The following is a 13,486-nucleotide window of genomic DNA, read 5'->3' on the forward strand; positions in this document are numbered from 1 at the left end:
AAATATAATTATTTTTATTAATATAATATTATATAATTAAAAATATATATAATTATTTTACATTGATAACCTATTAAAATTAAATTCCACACTTAATATGCAAAAATAGTATAAAAAAGAAGAAGAAGAAGAAGAAAGCATAGGTAGTAGTTTGTATGGTTGCGGCATTGAAACCAATTATTAAACTTAGTTTGCATGCAATGATTTAAGTATCCTCCACCACTTGGCTTTTGACTTTTTGTTATTAAAAGGTGGAGAAGGGATAGAATCAGCTAAGGTTAATTATTAAACTTTTATCATTAAAAAGTCAGGTTTACTCGAAAACTTGACTGGTTAACCAGCTTATTAATAAACGAAACAATTAAATAAATAAGTATTAATAATTTTTCTTCATATACTTTTGACAAAAATTAATAAATAAATAGTAAATAATGAAAATTTTAATTTAAAAGTTTAGAATTTAATAGTAAATAATGAAAGTTTAGAATTTAGTATGGTGGCTTTTGAGATTAAAGAGCTTGCAAATTAAATGTAGCTCAATTTAACATGTATATTAATAATTTGACAAACTCGCAACTTTGTCGGTTTTGTGTTGCTTGCCCTTGGACTTGGTATCTAAATTTGACCAATATGGACATGCATTAATTAGAATCGTGATATATAGTGTGAAAATGAATACAATTATTGATTAAAGTATACAAAATGGACATTATGAGTGTGGCCGCCTAATTATTGTATTTTGTTTGTAAGTTTATGATTTGATATTTTGATTCAATCTAAGGACTTGTTTTTATTTTAGGGAAATGTACGTAAACAAATAAAAGGAGCGAAAGGTTTATGTGATTGTAACAATTGAAATCTTGTTATCTGTATGTCCATATTTTTTATATTATGTAATCTGTGGGAGTTAGTTATGGTTTAGGGTTTATATGTAAATTATGGCAGCTAGCAACGGTTTAGTAAGGAGAAGTTTTGAACGTAAATTATGGTAGGCCACCACGGTTTAGGAAGGTAGAAATAAACTCAAAAAAGCTATAGCCAGCCACGGTTTATGAAGAATTTTTTAAACTCATAAATTCTTGTAGGCAGCCACGGTTTATGTGGAGAAGAATTCTATAAATATATGAGCACGATTGAAACTTGTGAAGAGATCATTATCACACAATGGCAAGTGAGGAAGAGAGTTTTCTTGTGTTAGTGCATTGCTCTGGAAAAATTAAAAGAAGCAAAAAATATGATGTCAAGTTCACCGACAGAGAACCGTTGAGTGTATTCATCAGTTCATCAAACACTTTGTCCGATGTAAAGAACAGCATCTTGCAGAAGCTTGGGGTATTTGAGAGCAAGTGGGTGAAGAAGCTATTCTACAAGATTCCAATCGCAGTTGTGTCGACCGGTGTTAAGTATGATACGTTTGTGCTAGAGGCTGATGAAGATATTAGGGTTCTGTTTCATTGTGTTAGGAGTTTTCCGGAGGTCAGAATACACGAGCTGTATGCGAAGTTGGATGTTGGTGTCGATAGTTCTGGGATATCAGCTCCAGTTCATAGCTCGACTACCGCCGGCAGTGCGTCTAGTTTGATGCCTGCGGCCGGGCCATCTGTTCTGCAGGTTGCATCCCCTTCCTTTGCGGCTGATTTAGATCGAACGGAGGCAGTTGGTTCTGTACCGTTGGAGAATCTTGGGGTCTGGCAGCAGGCATTTGAGGCGGATACCGGTGGTGGCATAATTCATGAAGAACAAGGCTTCGGGGAACCTGATCGAGTAGAGAATGCAATGCAGGACGATGACTCTGACCAGGAGCCTGTAGATATCATTGGGGACAGTGATGATGACATAGGTCCCAATCCACATGCACATCATAGGCCTTTAAGTTCTGGCACACAGCAGTACCTTTCACACTTCTCTACTCTAAACTTGGAGGCTCTGGGTCAACAGGCGGACGGAGGTGCTACAATTGGGGATTCTTCTACAGAATTTTAGATTGGGTAATCGTTCCAAAATAAAGATGAAGGTGTTCTGAGTGTGAAGGACTATAGCATCCGTCGAGATTTTGAGTACCGAGTCTTGGAATCGGATCATCTGAAGTATCATGGAAAATGCAAGGAGTTTGACAAGGATTGTAGTTGGTTGATTCGGATATCACTTCGTGCAGGAAAGGGCACTTGGGAGGTTAGGAGGTACAACGGTCCGCACACTTGCTTGGCCACCTCCATTTTCAGTGATCACTGTCAGCTTGATTACCACGTTATCTGTGCGAAGATTTTTCTGTTGGTTAGGGCGGATGCTGCGGTAACGATAAAGGTCTTGCAACAAGCAACCGAAGCTGATTATGGGTTCAGGCCTAGTTACAGAAAGGTTTGGATGGCAAAATAAAAGGCAGTAGCACAAATATATGGAGATTGGGAAGAGTTTCAACAAGTTCGACGGCAGTTTCAGCCTCTCTTAATTTATCTTTGAGAAAACCATTTTCAGATTTAAGAATGGTGATTTGTTGTTCAAGATCTTGGTTATCAAGCAAGAAGCATCTAATTTTTTTAGAAAGGAAGTCTATCATAAGATGAAGATATTCAGTATCAGGGTTATGAAAGACTACCTGTTCAATGTGATCTGCCATGAGCATGTTTGGGACTTGGTTTCTGATTCTTCATCATCCTCTGAGTCATTTTCCAAGTCCTCCCAGGAAGCCATCCGTCCTTTCTTCTTTCCCTTCTTTGACTTTTTCTCCTTCTTTAACTTAGGGCAATCTGATTTGAAATGCCCAGTCTCCTTGCAATTGTAGCATGTCACCTTGCTGAAATCTTTCTTTTGTTTTCTTAAGCTGCTTCCCTTGCTTCTTTCTTTGAGCTTCACCATTTTCCTAAATTTTTTTGGTAAACAACACAAATTTATTTTCAGAGGAGTTATCACTAGATTCATCATCCAAAAGGTTAGAAACAGATGTAAGAGCTATTCCTTTTCTTTTTTAATCTTTTTCAAATAAGTGTTTTCAAAAGCAAGTAAATTTTCTCTCAAGTCATCATATGTCATAGAATCAAGACCACTACTCTCAGATATTATCAATGCTTTTGTTTCCCACTCTTTTGTAAGACATCTTGAAACTCTCCTCACAAGCACAGATTCAGGATACTTAATCCCCATAGCATCCAAGCCAACAATGATGGTGTTGAATCTTTCAAACATTTCATCTATTGATTCTCCTTCCTTCATTGTGAACATTTCATATTCTCTGTTCAGCATATCTATCCTTGTCTTCTTTACTATGGTGGTTCCTTCATGAGTGAGTTGAAGTTTGTCCCATATTACCTTTGTCGTTGTGCATCGTGATACCTGTCGGTATTCCTCAAAGCTAATTGCACAGTTGAGCAAGTTGATAGTCTTGGCATTGAGCTCCACCTTCTTTCTGTCTTCTTTGGTCCAACTAGCTTCTGGTTTAAGAGAGATTACTCCTTCAGCACTTGTGACGGTTGGAAATTGAGGACCCTCCAGGATGATCTTCCATAGTCTGTAATCTACTGCTTGCATAAAAATCTTCATTCTCTCCTTCCAATAGGTGTAGTTCTTCCCATTGAAAAGAGGAGGTCTGTTGCTTGACTATCCTTCTGTCAGATTGTAGGACACCAGATTTGAGCCACTATTTTCTGCCATCTGGATCTTTTCTCTAAGCTGCAAAGCTTGATCTCTTTGAGACCAAGATCTGATACCAATTGATGGTTTATTAGTGGCTAAGAGAAGGGGGATTGAATCTTAGCCCATTTTTCACTTAATAACAGTTGTTGTCCTTTGAAAAACTTGAGGAGATATTTTTTGTTTTTGTCTCGTGCCTAGTCATGAGACTTTTTCTTTTTGTCTCGTAACCAGTCAAGAGATATTTTTCAATTTTTTCTCCTATGCAGCAGAAACAAAAATGGAGTAGAAGAGAGAGAAAATCACACCAAGATGTATTCTGGTTCAGCTGCTAAGTGCAATGCAGCCTACATCCAGTCTCCATCACAATAATGATGGAATTTCACTATAATCATGATTACATACACCAATTCTCCCTAGGAACTACCATTCCTATTCGGGACAAGTCCATAATCTAACCCCAATCCTGAACTTGACTTGGTCACCTACCAAGCTTTCAACTGCTAAGTGCTAACCCAACTTGCAAGAAAATTTCCACAGAATCATGAAACACAACACAGATGTACAAATAACCTCTAAGGACATCTATGGCTTATTCTTTTAATTTTGTATACTCTGTCTTTTTCTGCTATATGTATTTTTCATATAAACCTCATTGTTTGCCTTTTTTCATGAGACTCAAGACAGACAAAACTAAACAGAAAAATTACAAAATAAAAACATTGAAGGAGAAGAACTTCTGTTAGCTTGGGTAGCTATAGGAACATTGTGCTTTTTTTCTTTTCCTTGCCTCAAACCCTGGCTGTTCTCCCTTATTTATAGAAGGGGAAGCCTCCAAGGTTGAAGCTCTTGAACCGAGCCAACTTCTTCTTCTTCATGCAAAACCGGTTCGGCCAGAGAGAGAGGAGAGGAAACCGAATGCTATAACCAACAAGCAATTACCTCTATGTCTTCCCTTTACACCAAGCTTTGTCAATCCGGGCCTTCCATCTTGACTTGCACTCCAAGAAGGATTCCTAGTCCTTGATGAGTTTTGATGATGACAGCTTCTTCTGCTCTAACTTCTGCCTCTTCCCCCACGTAGCTACAGTAGCTACCTCCTGTGGTGGTTGATTAAAAGCTGAGACAAGTCATCCCTCCAAAGATCTTCTTCCTCTGACCGAAGTGGATCTCCACCATTTTTGGTTATGGAGAGCTTGAGATTACTTCACCATATCTTACCTTTTGTGGTAAAGATCTTAGCCACTCCATACCTCTGATTTACTTTTTCTTGACGCCATCATCACCATGGCCTTGCTACTAGCTTCATATACCTTCTTCTGATAGCTTGTGGTGTCTTCCATTTTCTCTGTGAAGTGACCGAAGCTTGAAGAGAGAAGAGAGAAATTGAAATGCTTTTAGTGGAGCTAAGAAAGAGAATGAAAATGAATTAATTGTTTCAAAACCCATGCCTAGTAGCGTGTAATACACTTAAAGCAATCAAATCACTTTTTCACTTTCTCTTTCCTATTTCTAATGTTTGCATTAAGTGCATTTAATCAAAATTTGAAATCCATCAAAAGATGAATATGATATCCGTGGAAGCATGCATGATTTCCTCTTTCTTATTTTTTCAAATTGGACCAAGCTAGTGGATCTCTTCTTCAAAGTTGATTTGGGCTCATAATAATTAAATTTGACCCAACAAGTATAATAACAATTCAGCCACAGCATCTAACATTTTTGATAACCAAGGCTGATCTTCTTTAATATATTGGGTTTGCTATTTGGTCCAGCAGCAAACTCTGCATAACAAAATTATTAATTAGTAAATATAACATGAAGATTAAATTAATAATTTTGTAATTAATTGTATTAATAATGTTTGGTCATCACTAATTTAATTTGAAATTTTCCAAACTCATAAAAACTCCCTCTCCCTCAAACTCTCTCAACCACCAAGCTACAACAATTTTGGTTTGGCACAAATGATATCCGTGATGACTATCCACGGATTATGTATTTATAGTACTCTCAATGTAAACCGTAGTAGCTAAGAGAGGTTTATGTTCAGAGCTCTTTCTTCATAAACCGTGGTGACCAAACACGGTTTATGGCTAGCTGTATTCTTTCATAATCCGTGGCGAGCAGCCACGGTTTATGCTCAACCTTTTTCAACTAAAATCCGTTGAAGCCTTCCACGGTTTATGAAGAAATGAAAAATCGTGGCTAGCTCTCACGGTTTACATAGTAATCAAAACAAGACACTCACGTAAGGACTTCCCAAATGTTGTATACAGATAAAGGTTTCTCTCATTTTATTTATTTAAGTACATTGCCCTTTATTTTATTTTATCATTGTACATGTGTTAAAAATAAATGGTATGCTCTTGGTCATTTCGTATTTAATTATTTACTATTTAGCATCAATAAGTTAAGTTCCAAAGTGATTTTTGAGTTGACATTATATATCAAAATAGATTTTAAAATTTTAATTATATTAATTATATTTTTAAAATTGTAAAAAGTATATTATATTAGTCTTTGATTTATTTTTTATTAATAATATATTAACATAATTTGATAATGTAGGTATATCAATTTATGATTTGATTACGTATAATAATATAATAATGGATCGATTAATGACATGTAATATGCTAACGTAGACAATTATATCACGTCACAATACTATTTTGGCCACATATCACCCGTCACAAATATTTTTCGTCCACGTGTCTTCGTCATTCTTAGAGATACACCAAATTAGACATTAAATTTGTATTAAGAAACTCATTTTAGTTCCTGAAATTAAATAGTTTATACTAAATTAATATCTTTACTGATTTTTTCTCATTTTTTTATAAATCTAAAATTTTTAAAATTCTTTTGCACTAATTTTAATTTTATTTTTCACATATTATTTAAATTCTGTTACCTAGATTTTTTTTATCAATAATAGACTTACCATTGTAATTATTTTTTAGTGAAAGTACATAATATATAACATGTAATAACTCAACAAATATTTTTTAAGGAGATTTTTCATTCTCTTTCCAATGAGAAGAACTTGTTTTTCTCTCTCTTTTAATCTTTCTGATTCATCAAACCATCAACATCACAGTTTGAATAGTTTAAAACATGAGATTTTCTTCATGGTGTTTGAATGTTTGATAAATGCCTGAACTAAAATGTTTATTTCAATATTCTAGCACGTTGGCGCAAGATGATACACCTCCGAGACCCAAGTAGAGCCTGTAGCCTCTAATGGCAGAATCCCACAACTCTTCTTCATTTTCTAGGTTACTATACACCATCACACGGTTGAGAACATGCAGCTCAACAATGTAACGAAATCTCCGGAGGTGACAAATATGGTAAATCTCACATCATCCACAGTGATATCCCGATAAACCACATATAATACATTGTACTCCTCTACGCTCACTGCACCATAAAAAAATCATGTCTTAAGCTATTCAAACTGTGATGTTGATGGTTTGATGAACCAGAAGGGATTAAGAGAAGGAGAAAAATAAGTTCTTCTCATTATTGAAGAGAATGAAAAATTTTTTTAGAAAATATTTGTTGAGTTATTACATCTTATATACTATGTACTTTTTATGTACTCTCACTAAAAAGATAATTACAATGGTAGACCTATTATTGATAAAAAAATCTAAGTAACATCTCATGCCCTAAACTGTTCAAGCTGTGATGTTGATGGTTTGATGAACCAGAAAGGATTAAGAGAGGGAGAAAAATAAGTTTTTCTTATTGTTGAAGAGAATGAAAAATCCCATTTTAAAAATATTTGTTGAGTTATTATACTTTATATAGTATGTACTCTTTATGTACTCTCACTAAAAAATAATTACAATGGTAAGTCTATTATTGATAAAGAAATAATCTAGGTAACACCGTCCCGCAAGCTAGAATTGTGTAAATCTAATAATCTTAGCTTGGAAACATTAGCAAGAAAAGGACCCGGTAGCAGAGCTTTGGTAAGAAAATCAGCAAGTTGATCCTTATAACGAACTGACATAAGATGAATGAGACCAGACAAATGCTTTTCACGAACAATGTGGTAGTCCACTTCAATGTGTTTAGTTCTTTCATGAAAGATGGGATTATTGGCAATGTGAATGACTGACTGGTTATCCTATAATAGAGTGATAGACTTTTGAAGCGGCAAGCCAATGAAATTCACTAAGAAAGATAACCAATTAGCTTCACAAATGGCAACAGCAAGAGAGTTATATTCAGCTTCTACAGAGGACTTGGCAACTGTGGTTTGCTTCTTACTCTTCCGGCTAATGAGAGAGTTCCCAAGCATGAAGCAATAACCGGAAACGGAGCGACGAGTATCAGCACAGGTAGCCCAGTCAGCATCAGCAAATCCAGTGAGATGCAGATTAGAAGTAGAGGAGAAGAAGAGACCAGTTGCAGGTCGGCCTTTTAAATATTGGAGTACGCGAAAAGCAGTCTGTAGGTGAGAAGTGGTTGCACAGTCCAAAAATTGGCTCAAATGTCCCACAGCATAAGAGATATCGGGTCTAGTATTTGTGAGGTAAAGGAGTCGGCCGATGAGCTGTTTGTAAATAGTATTGTCTGTTAAAATGGTATCTGATTCCTTTGAGAGTTTCTAATTATAATCAAATGGGGTAGAGAGAGTCTTGCAATCTAGATAACCAAAATTCCTGAGAAGGTCTATGGTGTACTTCCGCTGATAAATGTGAATTCCAGAGTTAGAGCGTGTTACTTCCATTCCCAAGAAGTATTTGAGATCACCAAGATCCTTTATTTTGAATTTGTCATCTGAATTTTATTTGATGGAATTGATTTCACCAATGTCATTCCCAGTTAAAACCAAGTCATCAACATATACTAGAATGGCAGTGAAGCTTTCAGATTGTTTCTTGATGAAGAGTGAATGATCATAAAAAAACTGCTTATAACCAGCATCCATAAGAGTTTGAGTGAGCTTAATGTTCTATTGTCTGCTTGCTTAAGCCCATATAGAGACTTTTGCAATTTACAAACCAAACCTGGTTGTGACATAGTCAAACCAGGTAGTATCTTCATATAAACTTCCTTATCCAAATCTCCATGAAGGAAGGCAATGTTGACGTCCATCTGTTTCAAATGCCATTTCTTTGCCGCTGCTAATGCTAACATTACTTGTAGGGTAGTCATTTTGATAACTGCACTAAAAGTATCACCGTAATCTACTCCTTGTACTTGAGTGAATCTTTTTGCAACTAGCCTCGCTTTGTGCCTCTCTATGGTGCCATCAGGATTAAATTTTACCTGAAAAACCTATTTGCAACTAGCCTCGCTTTGTGTCTGGGTTAGGTACCAGATGTATCGGATTCTGACAAAATAATCGACGCGTGAGCTCACGGCCACTAGGATAGACATTCATCATATGCATATGTGTGCTTTGTTTGCTATGCATTAATTGGAAATGCCTATTTGATTATATTCTGCTAATTGTTGTAATTGTTACTTGAACTACTTTTTTCCTACCTGTGCTTGCCTTGTCTGTGCGATTTATCAGAGATGAAGGTATGGAAGAAAGGAGGAAAGACTTAGAGTTACGGTTAAGTTAAGTTATACTTAGATATCCTTAGAAGACCACCCTTTTACGGGTTCCGTTTAATACTTTTAAGCTTTATAATTTGAGTGCCATCATTCTAGGATTGCCTCTGGTATTCCCAGAACCTTATATATTATGTGTGTGACACCTTTACCATGCTGAGAACCTCCGATTCTCACCCCCCATATTGTGTTGTTATTTTTCAGATGCAGGTCGAGAGGCACCTCACTAGGTGTCTGGACTTTTGAAGCGGAGTGGTTTTTGGGTTTCTTTTGTAGTATAGTCAATGGATATATGTACTTAATTTTCTCCCCGCATATCTTGTTTATTTTGTTTCCTCTTAAATGTTAAGGAGAGCTAGGGTTTTATCTCTGTATTTTAGGCATTTTGGGACATGTATATATGTATGTATGTATGTATATAAATTTCTTCCGGCCAGCCTTAATTTCGCAGGTTGAGTTAGGAGCTTGTTATTTTATACCCTTGATCCTCTGCTTTTATCTCTTGTACCATATGTTAGTGAACTTTAGCTTTCTTCTCTTGCAAGTAATCTTTATTTTTGAGCGTTGCATTTTTAATTTTGCGATTTTGATTTATCTATTCTTCAAGACTCTTAGAATACTGCATTCTTTCAATTATTAAACGTATTATATTTTATTTTAGAGGTCGTAATACCACACCACCTCTATTTTACGGCTTAAACATAAAGCTCTGTGTGATAGGATGTTACATGACACATGTCATTAATAGTCTATTTTATCAAGTCATGTTAGTATATTGTTAATGAAAAATAAATAAAAAAAATTAACATACTATAGTTTTATCAATTTTAAAAATATAATTAACATAATTAAAATTTCAAAAACGATTTTGTTACGCAATGCCAATCTTAAAGACACTTGTTTAACTCTAGCATCAACTTTTACTTGTAGGGTTTTGTTTTTCTCGTGCAAAACTATATGCTATTAATTTACTTGCTATTTTTTAAAATAAATTATTATTTAATAATTTTAATTTACTAATTTTACATAAAAATATTTGCATGTGATTTATTTTTCGGCCTAAGATATTCGTGTCCAATTGTCCATTATATTTCTAATCATTATTGGTGTTGAGTGCTGAATGTGACCTATTTTAAAAGAGAATTTTTTTATTTATTTATGGAATAAATAGTTTCTCCATATCATTCATCTCATTTTAAGGACATGTATCAAGAAGTAAAATTTGTAGTGACCATTTAGATAAAAATATTTTTATACAAAAATAATAGTTAAAAATTATTAAATGATTTAATACATTTAATTAAGTTATTTAACACACGACATGTAAATATCTTAATTATAGTGTAATAACCAAATTTTATAACTTGTCTAAAGAATTTTTTTGGATGAACTTGTCTAAAGATTTTGAAAGTGAGTGATGTGGGTTTTGTTCAAGAAAGGGAGTGATGTTAATTGGGCTAAAAGGAAACATTTGGGCCTCATCATCGATTGTGCCAGGCAATAATTGTCAAATAGGACAGGCCCAATAGAACTCCCATTTTTTTATTGGCACACTATAAAATTTAGGTCTTGACAAAAACAAAGTTTGGAGTTTTGATCTGATATGAGACTCTCTTCCACTCCCTTTACACATAAACAAAGTGACAAAAACCTATTAACTAATAACAAACCTTTAAATAAAATTTCGATCTACCACAGATTAATTCTTAATCTGCCAAATTTGAAAATACCGTAAAAAACTACAAAAGAAAACAAACCGAATTGCCACTAAATTTAACCATAAACTTTAGTTCATATATTATTCAAACCCCCTCCCTCCCTTCCCAGTCTCTGGTTTTTATTTTGGTAACTTGAGCTGTATTTGTGGTCAAAGTTCAATTGTAATTAGGTTTAGGAGTCTTCATTGTGTAATAGATTAGTGTTTAATAATTATGCATATGTGAGGTACGTAGTAGTATAACAAAACTAATTGCATGTCTATAAATAGGTTATAAAATAAAACTTATCATGATATTTGATGAGGTCGTTTATATGAATCATTGAATCGGCTTCTTTCCATTTTTTATTTCTTTTTTTTTTTTTTAATTAGCACATGGCATTTGTGGGAGAATTACAGGTTGAAAAACCACCGAGTCTTCGAACCTTGGTGATGACGGCCATAACACGGAAGTAACTGCTACGTTTTAAAAAAATAATGGTGAAAAATCTAACATCATAATTAGTCGATTGATTTTTTAATTAAATTATTTGTATAAAATAAATTGTTTTTTTTAAATCAAATAGTACGTATTATCCATCTAAAAATAACTTCACGTGAAATCGACTTCAGATGAATTTAGAAATAATTTCGTGTGAAGTCGACTACAGATGAGTTTAAATAGAAATTCAGGTGCAGTTGACTTCACGTAAGATCTACTTATTATTTAATCAATTAAATCTCGTACTTTCTTAATTGATTACTTTATCTTGTCGCTGCTCATTAAACGTTTAACAAAAATTACTAAACAGAATAAAAGTTTTCTGAGTGAAAGTTTCCAATCTAATCTTAGTGAAGTTATTAAATGAGGTAGAGATTAATAAGTGCCAGCGTCACGTCTAGTAGTCTACGGTTTGAATGTTTAATTAATTTAAGAATATCAACGACAATATAATAAAAATTAATCATCATAAGTAGTATATACTAAAATTATAAAATAGATATTTATATATAAATATAAAATAACTGATTTAATGACTGAATTTTCAGGCATTATGTGTTTAAAATAGGACTCGGTAAACTTTTTGCTTGAACTTCATGTATGGTGTCGTATAAACCTTTTTTTGACCAATGGAACACTAAAACGAAAATTTCAAACTTCAATTTGTTTAATTTAGGATAATTTCGAATTTATTAGTATCATTTATTTTTCAGTACAACTTAGAAAGCGTCCACATACACGGAACGGAAGATGGATTTCATGGGACAAGCAAAATTCGGACTTGCTATATTTGTTCCACGCGATTAATTAATGTTATTCAGTATAAGAGTCAAATTAATTAATTTAATTAATTAATGGCAAATTGTTAATTTAATTTAATCATTGGCTCCACGCTTGCACAACGCTCACTGGCCCGACGCACGACTCCTTCAATTCTATGAAGCTTTTTCTCTTAACTTTTTTTTTTTTCAGAATTTAATCCTGTAAAAATCAACATATATTTTGTTATTTGAATAATTAGTTTACCGTCTATCTAAATAAATATTAAAATTTAAATTATGTATTGTGTATGTAATAAATTTTTAGTCTAATAGGTAGAAAAGAAAGTAAAAATTTAAATATAATTAACCTTATATAAAATTAATAGTTAAAAATTATTAGATAATAATTTAATTAAATTATTTAATGATAAACAACTACTATTAATTTCACATAAAGAAAAGAATTCAATACTTAAATAAATAAAGCTATGTAATGTTATGTTTAGGTGCTAGTGAGTTTGATGAAAAATTTGATATACAATTTTCTCCCTTAAAAATATTTTTTAGCCCAAATACAATTTATATCTCTATTAAAGTTACAAGGTAAAAACTCAAGTTCAGTTAACTTCACGTAAAATTTATAGTTAAAAGTTGTCAAATAATTTAACAAATTTAATTAAATTATTATCTAACTACTATTAACTATCAATTTTACGTGAAGTTAATTACACCTAAATCTATATCTGTGATTGAACAAGTTAACCTCTATGTTAGTTATAGTTGGTTCCAATTTGTGAATGGTGAGGGTGGTTGATGATAGCAAAATGTTGTGGTAATGAGTAATGACAAGCGTAACAACGTAGCCATGGTTTTAGGTCCGAGGAGTGTGATTCATGGGGCAACACTCACACTGGGTAATTATCGACGACAACGACAGGGTGATAAACACAGGGCTTATAAAATATACTTTTTATTTTCTTAATATAAACTTTTTGTTCACCACATGGGAGGACATATTTTGATAATGTAATGTATAGCAACCAAACTTTTTTTTTTCCTCCGAGATCAATCATGATATACAATTAATAGTACACTTTTTTAATATTATTATTGAATTGAATTATTTTCAATTTTTTATGAAAAATATTTGTTTCAATTTGATGATAATTATATTTATTTGTTAATATGATAATACATAATCTAATCTTGCAGAAAAAGACATTAAACACAAATAAACTAAATTATTTGTTTTTTATTATTTAAAAAAAAGAAATGAATAAGAATGAAAAATAAAAATAAGGAAAAGTATTTGACAGGTCA

General features: G+C 33.2%; 1 protein-coding gene across 1 annotated transcript; it reads left to right on the plus strand.

The window, feature by feature from the left end:
• Nucleotides 1-1,164: 1,164 nt before the first annotated feature.
• On the plus strand, nucleotides 1,165-2,376 carry LOC107461039 (uncharacterized). The gene is made up of 2 exons (XM_016079485.1): nucleotides 1,165-1,948; nucleotides 2,009-2,376. The coding sequence occupies exons 1-2, from the start codon at nucleotides 1,165-1,167 to the stop codon at nucleotides 2,374-2,376; spliced, it is 1,152 nt and encodes a 383-aa protein (XP_015934971.1).
• Nucleotides 2,377-13,486: the final 11,110 nt, after the last annotated feature.

This window comes from Arachis duranensis, chromosome 1, assembly GCF_000817695.3.
Source record: "Arachis duranensis cultivar V14167 chromosome 1, aradu.V14167.gnm2.J7QH, whole genome shotgun sequence".
Classification (NCBI taxonomy): domain Eukaryota; kingdom Viridiplantae; phylum Streptophyta; class Magnoliopsida; order Fabales; family Fabaceae; genus Arachis; species Arachis duranensis.